Source organism: Malurus melanocephalus, unplaced genomic scaffold (genome assembly GCF_030028575.1).
Source record: "Malurus melanocephalus ecotype Western Australia unplaced genomic scaffold, MMel_1.1 scaffold_2, whole genome shotgun sequence".
Classification (NCBI taxonomy): domain Eukaryota; kingdom Metazoa; phylum Chordata; class Aves; order Passeriformes; family Maluridae; genus Malurus; species Malurus melanocephalus.
The window spans coordinates 2,990,652-3,005,260 of record NW_026623234.1 but is presented as its reverse complement, the minus strand read 5'-3'; the positions used below and the strand labels follow the sequence as shown (position 1 = coordinate 3,005,260).

Below are 14,609 nucleotides of genomic sequence, written 5' to 3'. Positions count from 1 at the left end.
CCTCAGAGGAATATGTCTGTTTTCCATGGAGAAGGTATAATCTTCTGTCCTTCATGCTGTAATCTAGTTTCTTGATTTCTTTCCAGGTATCCCTCTGAAACAAACCTCTTTCTGTCCCCAATAAGTAAAGGACAGAAAGCAGTCTTGATTTATCTATATCAAAGTGATTAACAAAACTTGGGTTCTCCAGAAACACACTGATATTTGCTCAAAATGGGCAAGAAGCATCAGGATAGTGGTTTTATCTTCACCAGTTGCGCTACCCTAAAGAGCTTAGTCCCCTCCTTCCTTACTCCCAGTCCTACAACCCCCATAAACTGGCATAGCTTTCTGCAGCCTGATTAAAAACAGATAAGCAAAAGTGGTCCAGTGGGCAACGAGCTTCAAAAAGATGCAAACTTGAAAGATCTTCCAACTCCTCCTCACCCAGCCCAGTTTGATTCATTCTTTTGCTTCACTGCTTGCAGAACCATGGCCTCAGAGGCAAACTGACAGAAGTAGTTGGGGTAATTTCCTGTTTAAGGTTTTGCAGATGTATTTACTACAGTAGCTCATGAGTGATTTTCTTCTTACAGTCTGTTTACCAAGTGTTTGTGCATTTGGAAGTAAGATAGGCATGCCCCTGTGCTGAAATTTTTTATGAGAAGGAATAAACACAATGAATTAGATCATTCTACACTTGAGTACAGTAAATGTTTAAAAATGTAACATTCTAATCTGGGAAAAAGCCACTGACTTTAGTGTGCAGAATTATTAGGCAACCAGTCRCCATGGTTAACTTCTTTACCCTCAAAAGAAAAAGGTCTGTAAACTCCAAAATACAGTTGTCAACTATCCTTAGAGAAGAGTAAAAAACCCCCCACAAACTAGCCATTGGCAAGCCTGACCCAACAACTGTAAGGAATCTTTATATTACAGCTCGCAAAGATGGCACTCCCAACCCAAGCCCTGTACAGCTGATCTCCAAGGGGTGCAGGGAAAAACACTTAAACTATTGGGTAAATACAGCCACTGGAGACCATTATGTATTTACAGAATGCTACCTAGCTTGCTGCTACAAAGCAGCAAAAAGAACCTTTAATAATTATTAGAAAAAGTTGGCCGCAGCTAAACTACCTCAAGTCAGGAATCCAGGGTTAAAATCTGGATTTCTAACCAAGTCCAAGTTGAGCATCTGCTCTCAAATTTCTTGACCTCAGTGATTACATGTTTAAGTATCCTTCTGTGATCCATCCTAAGAGCTGCTATAGTCAGGATAGGGAAAAGGGTGGAAAAGTCATGGACACAGAATAGATCTTTGCCAGCTGGGTTTAGGTATGATCCCCTTCATTAGACTAATGCCAACTGTTCATTGAATATGCTGGCAGATAACAGGAACAGGCACTATCCAGAGCAAGAGCTATTAAATCCTCTTAAAAGGACATTACATCTGAGACGATTTTTTAACTCTCCCAGTGTCAGACCTCAGACACAAMAAATGTGTCTAATTGTGATAATGTTGCGTGCAGCGTATCAAAGGGGGAAAAAGAACAACTAGAGAAAGACAGCTTCAACAGAAAGATAGGATACAGAAGACAGGACAAAAAGCATCACCATACATAGTAAATGGCAAAGCTTAAGTGAAGCCTCTGTTTACTACATTAATCAGTATTTCATTGTCAGTTTTTTCTCATTATTTCATACATCTGTCAGTTTACTACATGCAGAAATCATTAATTCTTCAGAGTAGAGATTGTCCTTATTGTGTGCACATGCTGCATGTTACACTGAAGCTCTGATTTCCATTAGAGTGAATCTTTACGTGATCCAATTGACAATTCATGTGTAAGATTCATCTTATGTACATCTTCCCCTTCAGCCTGCCACATATTCATTCAGGRAGAACAGGAATGGCCATTTAGACAGCTTATGTTTTCCCACAATTAGCTCTGTCTTTCTGTGATCAACCAGACACTTTGCATCAGCACTGCCATTTCTGATTTTGGTTCAGGAGGAGAGTGGGATTGTGTCTCCTTTTGTGTGCATGCCCAAGGCAGGCTTGTCAGACCACAACATCACACTACATCAGAGGAGAGCAGTGAGGAAAGCAAGCAAAACTCTGATCCAGAGTCTGCAAACAAGGGTCAAGAACCAATTCTCTACTAGACACCAGTAATTTCAAAGGCAAGATTACAGAAGGAGAATCAAAGCACTAGCAAAAGGATAAAGCTTTTCATATTCAGACCAACCATTTCTCTGGCAACAACTCACAACACTAGTCTGTGGCAGCCCAACTAAAGTAAGATAGTAGGTCTTTGCTTCCAGCCTTAATGAAAAGAAGTCTCCACCACAAAGGGCATCACCAATTAATGTACTGCACCAGTTGCAACATCTATGGGTTGATCTTTCAACACACTTGGATGTTAATACAGCGTTGTCGTACAAGTACAATACTAATAAGGAGGTCTATGCATGTGTGAGCCACAGGAATTAATCTTGGGCTTGAATACTCACCTTCCCTTGTTTCTAGGGAAAGTCTTTCCAAATTATTATTGAGGCAGAACAAACAAGCAGCAAGTCAGTGCCAAGAAATGGTTGGTTTGCCTCCCTCTGCCTTTCCACCAGGTCTATACTGATGAGCTCTCTGAAGACCAATTCACTTCAGCTGGCMAATACCACACAATCTGTGGTTTTATAGTTCTGCAGGCCAGCTCTGTGACAGACCAACAAGCTGGACTGATTCATCCAGCAGACATCTACACAGACCTATCAAAGGGACAAGGGAATGAGATTGCTCTCTCGGGCAACCCACAGTTATCCCAGACTAGGCTCAACAAGAAACCACACCCCTGGGCCAAGGAAGCCTGGCAGCAGGAGGCCAAGCCACATACACTGCGGGCAGAGAAGAACAATCCTCAGCAGTGACAACATCCTAGCACCCTCACYGAAAACATTTCTCTCAGAGAGATACCAAGTTTATTAAAAGAAAAGGCAGCAGGAGCAAAATTTCCTCCAATTCTGCTATTCCAGACCATGGGCTTTATGTTACCCTAAAACTGTTATTTTGAAGACAGTATTTCCCATTAAGTGAGATTATACTAAACCTTACTCTGAATCAGTATCAAGCCCTTGTAAGTCATTTGGAGTTGCATTCCTAGTGCCACCTGAAACACGCCACCGACTGTGTCCCAGGAAAACCACACCTCCACGGTCCAGCCCACTGTTCAATTGTTTTAAGCAGTGTGTTTAATTTACAAAGTTTAAACAGAGGAGAGGACTAAATTTGATAGAGATGAAGAAGCAGAGGATTCCATTCATGATCCATAAGTCATCTCTTCTAYCCTTGCAAAAGACATGGATGTGTAGAAAGGCAAGTGGGTGATAATTGGGGACAGTTGGAACATTRTTTATTTCCTGCTAGCAAAGACAGCAGTTCAGGCCTCCAAGGATAAATCAGATTTCTTAACCAGATGGAAGACATTTCATTTTCAAACATCATCCATACAATAATGGGCCACAGAAAAAAAAAGGAGCTTATTCACATCAGCAACAAGAAAACAAAATTACTAGAGATTTTAGAGGTGAGTTCTCATCAAAATAYACACTTGCACAGAGCCTCATCAGAACTCACACCACATCCCACCACGATCAATTCAAAGACACTCTTATTGGCAAAACAAGCTCTGCAAGTGTTACCCACATGTAAAAAACAGCACGCTTGAGTTTCTTCCAGAAGTGAGTTCAACATACAAAGGGCTTGTCTCCACAGAGGTTTTAACAGAAAGGGATACATGGCACAGAACCCAAGGAAAGAAACGAAAATGTTCCAAAGAATAACATTTTATTTCTAGTAAGGTAAGTATTCCTTGCTCTAATATATTTTATATTTTACTCATAAGATTATACAAYTTTCTTCTCAGTCTCACCTTTTACTTCTCATTCCAATATTTATCGTTTATGCTTTTCTCCCTGGATCCAACTTGAAATCCAAATTGCACATGCCAGTTCAGTACTTGGTAAGAGTCTGACTTAAATTTGCACATTTCACTTGGCACTATATGACAGCAGAATAACTTCACATAATAACTTGTGGCAGTCTAGTTGGCTAGCAGGTTTGGGCTTCTTTTTTCTGCTATAGATATTTGTATTATGGTTTATATTCTGACTAGATTTTTATGTGAATTTTGGATTAAGTTATTTGCTTCTTAAGCCTCAGAAGGAGCGTCAAACCCCAGAAACAATGTTTTTGTAGGTATGGACAGCATTTTCATTTGGTTTCAGTTGATGGTTCTCTTGTGCTTTTAGGTGGAGACAACTTTTGCTGCTTTGCATGAGATTGCATAAAAAGAAACGGGTTTGGTGCAGCAAAGATCAGCAATGGAAATCCTTCCAGTCCTACTCTATAGCAATCATTACATAGATCTCACAGGTCTAGTGGCTTCATGTCTTTCTTATCTGAAAAATAAGTTTACTTCCTTTTGGTTACAATGGAAGAACATACAGAGTTCTGGAGTTCATTCTCGTGGGAGTCAAATATTTAGTTTGCTCTTGATTAGCTTAGGAGTTAAATCTCAGCATTGTATTCAGTTCTCATGGTTTGAGCAGTTGAAACACCTCCTACTTGCCAAGGCCACTTATACAACCAGCAAAGCCACACAGAGCCTTAGGCATGCAAAGGTTCCTGAGGCTCATCAGTGTGGGGCTGCAGGGGGCTATAGAGGGTCTGTGCTGTCTGCCCAMCTTAGCTCAGTCCCATCCCACACAATAAGATAATATTCTCCTCAAGAAGTTACTGTCATCTTGCTCCTGTGAGCCACTCCCCTTCTGCTTGTCTCAAAAGGGCACAGAGCCATAAAACACATACTTTAGAGACTCTGGTATGCATCCTGCAAGGTCAGAAAAGCTGGCTCCTTAGGCATACCTGGTCTTCTGGGGTTGAGTAGCTCCAATGGCCCTCTGTCCTCACAACACTTCAAGAGGCAGTATTAGCATTGCCACGACATTTAGTTTAAGATGTTGACACACAGGGCGMAAAGCATGTTGATAGACCATTGTTCAAGAAAACAACCAAGACAAACCCAGATAACACCCCATGCCTTTCCCAGATTAACCTGCAGGACCAATGCAGTGTATTAGCCAACAAATGTAGGTGTTTTGGCAGCTGTCCCAGCCACTTAATTGAAGCCCGAGCTCAGAGGCTGTTTTGCCTGAGCGGGTAAGTCAAGACTTACATACCAAAGATGTCATCTCTGCCTCACTCCCTTCCTTGCTCAAAGGCTTCTGTCTGAATACTGTTTATTTTTATCCTACAATTGACAAATTGTACATAGSTCTAATTTGCCCTGTATCTCCCATTATTTCTATATTGTAACTGTGTTAAGTTTTACCTTGTGTACCAACATAAGCTAAACAGAGAGTTTTGCCAAGCATTTAAAGGAGGCAAGTGTCCGCCATCTCCTCTTCATCGCCAGTCCGTTCTAAAGCATCTGCATCAGAAAAATTCCTCACGGGTTCTTTCTCAAAAAATAATCATCTGAGTTGCTCTTATTCCTCCAGMATACATATTACCATCATTGAGTTTGCTTCTCCAGCACAACCAAGCAAGAAAAAGTTACTACAGAGTATCATAGGAATTGTTCCCTTTTTTTTTAGACATTCCTTTTGAGGTTAAAAGTTTGCTCCCAAGACTTCTAAAGACTTGTGGATGAAGAACTAACCATAACAAAGCAAGAAAAGAAGCACGAAAAAGCTCCCAACATTTTMTAGGGATGATTGACTGGAAAACTTAAACCTAAGCAATTTGCTTATTTTGTTCTAGTCTGGAATTTGCACTAAGAGCAAAAGAAGATTACAGCTCCTCATCTTCCAGTTCACAGAAGGCAAGTCACAAAGAAGAGAAAACCCAGAAAAATAACAGGCTTCTCCTGCTAGTGAGCAAGCTGCTTCAAGCCAAAACCGTTTATAGTGGAAGGTCGCAGAAGTCAAGGAACACCAAGGTTATTCTTGCTTGAGTACTGGCAGCATAGAAATTACTCAGCATAACTGCCAGAGACGCAAAGATGACAAATCTGCCCTTCTAGAGGAGTTGAGGTACAGGCAGGGGATCCACCTGCTTCCCAGATAAAAGAACCTTGTGCCTCAGAAAAAACCCAACAAAACAAAACAAATTAAAAATAACAAAAAAAAAAACACCCCCAAAAAAATCCCTCTAAAAACAAACACCTAACACCCAAAAGGCCTAAAGGCCTTCTGTTGTTTAAGGTAATGCTGACTGCAGGTCTGAATTCTTCCATACACTCAAAAATGCAGTGAACAAAGGCCTACAGACAGTATTGATTCATGAGTGGTGACAGTTCAAACGGGAACACAAGGTTACCACCCTTGTAGTGGAGACAACCCTTGGGAAGCAGCTGTTTGTGAGTCAACACCCTCTTGCAGCTGCTGTTCACTGGATCAGGGAAGAAGTCAGATCCAGAGGCARCCTTCCCTAAGATAGCAAACAATGATAACCACATCAATCAAATAAATCAATCCTTCYTGATTTCCAAGTCAAAGCCCAAGAAAATCCCCTTCACCACTTCATCTCTGAATGGTCACAGCTCTGAACTCAACCTGCTCTTCCCTTGTAATAAACTTAAGTCTGTTTGCAGAGCAATGCCTGTTGCTCATGTCAGGAGACCCGACCTAGTCTCCCACTCACTCCTACATCATGTTTTCTAAGATTTAGACACTGAATACTTTTATGTGAGATCCATGACAAAAATGCAGATAGCCCCCTAGCATTCCTATTTTCCAATGACTAATCTCTCCAGTTTCTTGGCTATTAAAACCTCCAGAATGGCAGCCTCCAATCTATCTCCCCTTTCCCATGCCAGACTCTCTAGTTTTCTCACAGACAGACTCATTATGTTTCCCCTCATGCTAACAGTACTAAGTTGGTCAAGGCCCTTTTATAAAGGCAGCACAAGTTAGTGGCATGTCCTCCAGCCACAAGAAACTCAACACAGACTTCTCAGGAATAGCAGGCTTCAAGAATCACAGTGAGAAGAAAGCYGTCTCTGTGGTCTCAGAAACCTCATTTCTTAAATTTGTGCAGCCTGAAGAAATGGCAAAGTCTGAATAACAAAGAAAGGACGTAAGTAAAGCTGGTTTCCTCTTAACAAATGCAATTTTAATTCAGAGAATTATCCCACCTCCTGGTTCATCCTCAGAAGCTTGGAACAGAAGCAGGAAATTACAACCCTCTTTTTTTTTCCCTACCCTCAGAGTTGCAAAGAAAGGATTTGACTATTCAGCAGTTATGGAAATTCAGAACTAAAATCAGGCGGGAGCACACAGAAGGAAAAAAAAAAAAGGGAAAAAAAAGTAGGTAGGTGTGTCTTCATTTTATTCTAATCCTAGATCCCACGAGACAGTTCTGATATATCGAATGGCTGCACCTTAAGCGAGAACCTCTCCCAGCACTACCAGCTGTCACCAAGTCAAATGAACTGGTGGAGCTGGAGATTCAGGCTAAAGGAGAAGTGTGTGTATTTCCCTCTAACCTTGCAGAGTCCCAGAATGCTTCCTATAAGCCTTTCAGAGATAGAGGCTATTCAGGGGCCTACAAACAGTTCACAATAGTGACTCACTCTTTCACATCGCAATTCTTACTGGGGAAGGGGAGGAGAAGCAGGCTTCTTTTCCAGGAAAGGTGCAATTTTCTGCCACCAGACTTACACTTGCTTCTGTATCCAGACTTCTTACCAAACCCATCACCTATTCTCACTTTATGCTTTTGTCCAAGCAATTATCTTCAAAATTCTAGCTTCTCTCTTCAGTTCTGCCCTCCCATTTCATACACTTTTCCAGACAATACCATCTCCTAAAAYACCTTCCTGGACACCTCGCTCAAAAATTCTTCTGGCTTATGTGCTCCCAAGGCTGACAGATCCCACATTCCATCACTGCAGATGGTGATGAAGCTATCCCATGGGCTTACCATCTCAGTATTATGCTAATAGTCTCCCTTTCCACCTCTGATTCCATTACTAAGCTCCTAATATTGCATAAAATCTCTCCATTAGGTCAGGACTCTACAGTCAGGGATTCCTAACAATTTGTCACATCCTCCTTTAAAGTATTAGTAAAATAAGTCTTTCCCTGTCTCAGCAGTTAAATTCTGCTCAATGCTGATCTTCACTTTCAAAATTTCCATCTTTTATCCTACCTAATTAACAACTCTTTCTGCCATCAGATCCCACATAATTACTTCACTTGGATTTCCTTACATGACTCTTCTGTTCCTTTGCCAGCTCAAGCCCTTGGCTCTCATTTCCAAAATGCCTATCTTTGCTTCTGTTAATATCTATATTCCTATATCCCCTTACCTTCTTCCCATGGTTTACACTACTCTTGCATCTGCTTCCTCATTCTTATTTACAGTTACCAGCTTTCAGTAGTCTTTGATGCCAAATCCTACCCAAAAGCTCTATCCTCATTCTAAGAAGTGAATGGAATGAAAAACTTTAGAAGCTTTTCCCATTAAACCAAAGTTAAAGGAAATTTAATTAGAAAGCTATATAATTTTAATATTGACCTTATCTATCCCAGTAGAATTATCACACCCCTGATTCTTATCAGATGTCAGATGTCCAATTAAGACTATAAACCCTTTGGGGCAAATGTAGCCTCTTCCTTCACGTTACACAGAGCCACAGCACCTAGACCAATCCTTAAGTTAAGAAAAACATCTCAGAAAGTCAAATAASTTGATTTTGCCAAGGGCAACACCACTCCACTGTGATTTGGAAATTACCAGAGAAGACAAAAGTCCTCACTCTTTGAAACTTCAAAATGCAAGAATAGAGTTCCCTTCAACAGAAATAATGTCTGTCGACGTCTGAGGAGACAAACTGGGTACAGAATGCACTGAAAAAGTTTTTCCATGATATCTCTAGCTCCTTCCTGTCTCAAATCTCCAAAGCCATCACTTATCCACTTTGAAACAGCAGGAGAGTCACTTCTTTTTTGCTTCTCTCTCCAAAAGGAGCACAGCAGAAATAAACCTCGAGTGATAAATTATGCACCACTTTTGTGTGGCTGCCTCTTGGCCAGACGGGAAATTTTTCTCCCAAAGCCTTTTGTTTCCAGCTTTGATCCCAGTGTTGGATCCGCTCTGTTCAGCTTTCCCTCAGCATGGAGGTGAAGGGAGAGCTGACACAGGCCAAGTTCAGGCTCACTGCAAGTCACAGTCAGATCTTCCATTAGCCTTCTCCCCTCCCCCTTTCCAACTGGAACTCTCCTTGAGTTTGAAAAGATCCTATTAAACATTTTCCACAGGGCCTTACAGAGGATACATTATTTTGATGGATGCTGGGACTAAAGGAGGAGGATTTCTAAGTACAGTGAAATAATGGAGTTTGTTCTAATGGGTTTAAGAGATGCCCGGGGGCACCAAGTAAGTTCCTTCTCTGCAAATCAAAAACACAGAAGACCAGAAAATGGAGCCGAACAACTGAACGCCAGGAAGCGGGGAAATCGGGCTCTATTTAACTGCTGCTCTTGGTTACAGCCAACTTCAGGCTGCTTGGAAAAACAGCACACACACACATCACTGGCACAAACTTAACAGGAGAAAACAAAGAGACAACAGGGGTCAAACCGGGGGTGGCAAGTAGGAGAAGGATGCAAGGCTGGGTCCCCACCCCCTACCAGAGAGTCGGATCAATTATCCTTGAATACTAACAAGATTTCTGATTAAAGAACTGCTGCTATGCAATAGAAATAGAAAGCTCCAGCAGCTGGGAGGGGCTGTCACGCAGTAACAAAGAGACACAGAAGACTATGTCCTGCTAGGGCACATGGAGGAAGTCACCATGCTGGTAGCCAGGAGAGGGATCTCCCCTGCCTGGAGTCATGATGAAGTCCCATTACCGGTGGATTTCACTCGAGGAGCAAAACTTCACCTTGACACTACAGAATATGGGGTCTGTTTTTCAGGCAAATACACTACCTACTGGGAACTTTGCTAGACAACAGATCTTTTCACCTTTCTGTACTATAGTGATGAGGTTGTGTATTCTCTTCTAACTAACTCATCCAGGGAAAAAAATCTGGTGCTTTTTATTTCTGAGTATTGCAACACCAGCAAGTTGCAACCAACATACAACAGCTTGAGAAACAAGATCTTCGCTGTCTTTGGTCATATGCTTTTTGACAAAACTGCAACTGGCAGCACAAACACTGAATATGCCTCTACATCACTGTCTGTTAACCTTAATGGTTTGTGACTTGTTGAAAGTGGCTAACATCAGAAAAATCTAATCACCTAAGAATCTCATGACAGACAAAGCTTCTGTTATTACTGTTCACAACCCACAGGTGTGCTAACATGCTTATAACAGAATGCTTAATGTATCTCATATTATCAGAATTGGGCTCATGACACTTCAATTCCCTTTTTTTTCTTTGTCTTCTGTACTAAATTTTGTAATTCCTTGATATGAGGAATTTTAGYCATTAGAAATTTAGAACTACGAAAGTCAAAAAACATCAGTTCCATTAGATGTTAATAAACTCTTTATGAAAACTTATTTTCCTACCCTTACACAGTGAGTCTCCTTTCATYTAGGCTCACAACAGCCAGCAGATCTGCTCCACACAGAAACACTGAYTGCAGCTCAAGAGTCTCCCATCCTAAATGCACTGGCTGGAACACTTCAACATCTAAGAGACAGTTCTGCTTAAGAGAGGCAAAAAAGTATGCCTGGAAAACTGAAAAACCTGAACACGAATTCACTCACAACAGGAGCGCAGTCAAATACACTCAGGTAACAGTCCCAGAGCAACTAGATATACAGCATAAATAAACCACAAGTCTACAGAATAACAAGCTCCTGTATCCATACAGTAACTATCTTTAGTGCAGGGAAATGAAAATCTACAGACAGAAGAAAGAAGAGATTCAAGGAGCATTACAATATCCAGTTTTCATTCAAYAGAGACAACAAAATCCCATAAAAGAGTAATACCTAACATAAGAGCAATGGCAAAGAACCACTGGCATCACAGACACAGAAGTAAAAGCCTAACCATCAAGGRCATGAGATTCGTGGATGACAATTACAATTAGTGTTTTCTGCCATGATTTGTGTGAAACACAGACAGCAACTAAATACAGTATGCCATTTAAGGGAGTGGGTTTGTTATATGCCAGAGCTCCAGCTTTGGATRTTTTATCATGTAAAGCCAGACATGTTAAAAGACTGTCAGTTTAAGTCTAATATATACAATCTTATTATGCAAACCCATTCAAGAAAACATCACAAATAGCTAAGCTAGAAATAACAGTGGACTGGAGAAATTAAGTATCCACTTTTCTTTTACATTTATTTTAATAACACTTTACTTACCAATTCACCCTTTCCGACAGTCAGTATAATTTCTGTGGTTTTATGATCTTTTGACCATCAGCAAGAGAAATGCAAGTCTTATTAAAAAGAGAAGTCAGAAGTCACAAGCAAAGGAATTCAACRAGGGTGCAGAATGTGCACTTATTATATAAACCTATTTTTAAAACCTTGACTGGTTTTTAAGATAATATCTCTTTATCAGCTTTTATAAGTGTTATAAAACATATATTCTATTGTGTTCAACGGTAAGTTGCATTCTAGGGCAAATGGAGTTGGCCTTGGGCAAGACAATTTCTACTTCACTTCCCACATTTACAAAACAAGAATAATATTTGCCTATTTCACAAGAGTACAGGAAGATTCAAGAGCACTATCAGACTACAGATCATTCTCACAGAATTAATGTTTTAACTATTTTTTAATGTTGATTTCACTAGTCTGGAGAGTGTTTAGGAGTAAAACCAAAATGCAAAACACTTTAATTTCTTTTACTATTTAACATAAAACAAGTAGTACTTTCTGATTTGAACTACAAATAACTGTATAATGTTTATATCTAACCACTTTTTCTTCTGTAACTTCAAAGAATACAATGGAGAGAAATAGCTACCAGTTTTCTGAAATCCCATTTTGTGGCCCACAGAGAGAGAACATCCATCTTCAAGGTTCACAACACACTCTGGAAATGCAAGCACTTTATGTAACTAAGCACCTATTAATTTTCTTGCTGCATACACCCACACTCCTAAGACACATGGAAAGTTTGTCTATTGCAAAMAACTGCTAAAGCACACAACTGAAAGCTTCTGGAAAGAGAATATAAAACAAAAYTGCTTCTATAYAATGAAAAAAGTTAACTTCATACTGGAAGATTAATGCTATATGCTCTTCCATTACGTTTTAGTAGACAGAACTGTCAAACACAAAACAAAACAAAAAAAACACTACTTGTCATCATCCTGCAGCATGTTGCTCTTCATTTTAGAAGTACGGGGAATGCTATTCAGTGCCATCGCCACTTTGAAAAAAAGAGTCAAGATAATTCAGGTTGATCACGAGACCTGTGAATATCCTCCAAATTGATCATCAGTAAACCCTGGCACTCTTAGCACACTCAGGAAGTAGAACATTATCAACTCCAAGTTGACAATAGGAAAACGRGTGCTTTCCACTTGGCTGAGAGCTGTAGAACCAACCGTGATGCCAAGCACGGGCAGTGGAAACCGATTCCCACTGCAAAATATACTTCTATGGAAGCATCACATTCAGGTTTCCAGCTCTAAAATGTAGTCATGATGTTTCAGAAGTTAAGTTCTGATATAAACTATGTATCTTTCTGGCAGAGCTCCAGGAGCCAGAAGAGCAAACACATCAGCCTGACAGGTCCTGTGACATTCTGTATTTGTATTAACACAGACCATCTTAACACCAGGTCCGTCTTCACTCCAGCCACCAGCAGTGCATGACATTAGCATTAAATTCCCTCTCTGTACCCCTTTCTACCTGCAACRCACTTTTCCAAGAGCTCAAGGTACTTGTGGATCTCTTYTGTTGGTTTGGTTTGGGGTTTTATTGGCACAGAGTTCAGTTGAACTGCCACTATCCACTACAAAAGAGTCAAAGGTCAGTCTTGCAGACTTGTTTGCTTTACCAGCTCCTGTACTGAGACAGAGCAGTAAATAACAATTTACCTGTTTGGCATTGCAACTTTCAGGGATGCTTTATGACAGCTGAGCTGCACACCACCCCTGCAGGTTATTTCTAACGGACAACTCTGAAAATTTTCTAATTAAGTGGAAGAACACCGACTCATCACAAATTTTGGCATTTTCTCTGCCACCTCCATCCTGGTATCTCCTCATGTTTTTCCTTGCTTCAAATATGAAAAAAAAAATGCTCAGGAATTGTGTCCTTATTGCAAAACCTATCTTTTAATGAAAGAAAGAAAATATTCACTTCTGGAAACAGTTGGCACATGCAATTATAAACTTGCAGTCATCTGACAAGAGGATACACAAAAGTTCACTGATGGGAAAACTACTTGAAAGAGAAACAAGCTGCCATAAAAAACCAGCATCCTAGAGACATCAAGGAACAACCACCTACTAGCAAACTTGCATTTTACAATCAGACATCCTCCACATGGCTGTTAACAGCCCAGACACATTAACCAGGAGCACCTGGGTAACAGCCAAAATAAAACACATCCAGATCTGTACCTACACTACGATCTATTTTTTTAGATCCTTCTCACTCCTAGAGGGCAGCTAAGTATCTCTGCGGCATTCGGGTACTCAAAGAGTACTTCTGGTTTCAAAAAAGGCTTTCTGATACACAGAACCACAGCCCTTTCTAGTCAGTCTATCCAAGCTGGCTTAGCACATTCTTCAAAGCTGCCTGCAATTAGGTTTCTTGTTAGAAGAGAAATAATATTACTTGAAATCCAAACTCCCTACGATTGTGCCCCAGGGGCAATACTTGTAGAATGATGGAGGTCAGCAGCACTACAGCAAATGCTTCCTGTAATTTCAGAGTAGCATAGGAGAAAACGGATGGGTGAAATTATACGGCAGCTGCCAAAGCAGTGAAGGGAGAGAAATGAGGTACGTACCTCCTCTCCACACCCCTCCCCCAAAAGCCTTCTAACTCTCTATAAACAATTCTCCGAACCGATGGGATGTTTTCTTCACCACCGGGCGCACTTTGTAAAATAAAGAACCACCGCACAAGACGAAGTAACAGCAGGTATCAGTTGACAGAGGAACCACAAAGATAAAGTTTTCACAGCGAGACTTCATGGGACTACCTCCCGACTCGCTAAGAGCGCAGCGAAACCCTCCCCTCGTCACTATTTTTGGTACCACTCTTGCTGYGGCCCCACTGTGCCAGGGCGCTGCGGGAGGACTCCCAGTCCCGGCCGAGGCGAGCCAGGTAGCCCAGGGCGCCACCACGGAGCCGGGCTGTACCTTTAAGGGGCCCGTCGCGGCGGGTGCGCGGCTGCATTCCTGCTCCGGAGCGGCGGCTGTCCCGACACGCCGGGCACGGCAGCCTGCGAGGCAACCTGCGCGCCCGCCCCGGCCCGGCCCGCCGCTCGCACCGCGGGAACAAAGCCCGCGCCCGCCGCCGCCAAACTTCCGCGGGGGGCAGCGGCCGCGTGGGCGCTGCGGGCTCTCCGCTGGGGAGAGCCCGCTGGCGCGGGCAGCGCCTCTCCGGGACCCGAGCTCCGGCCTGCCGGGA

General features: G+C 41.7%; 1 protein-coding gene across 3 annotated transcripts in view; it reads right to left on the bottom strand.

Annotated features, from left to right (window-relative positions):
* The window catches only part of LRP4 (LDL receptor related protein 4), a 79,522-nt gene that overhangs the window by 64,424 nt on the left and 489 nt on the right, over positions 1 to 14,609 (bottom strand). Inside the window, exon 1 of one of the 3 annotated variants that reach the window (XM_057364933.1) lies at positions 14,339 to 14,395. The exons of the other annotated variants lie outside the window; for them this stretch is intronic. Within the exon in view, the coding sequence (XP_057220916.1) occupies positions 14,339 to 14,375 (37 nt within the window). The 5' untranslated portion in view covers positions 14,376 to 14,395. Of the gene's footprint in view, positions 1 to 14,338; positions 14,396 to 14,609 lie in introns of those variants that run through there. 3 annotated transcript variants of the gene reach the window in all.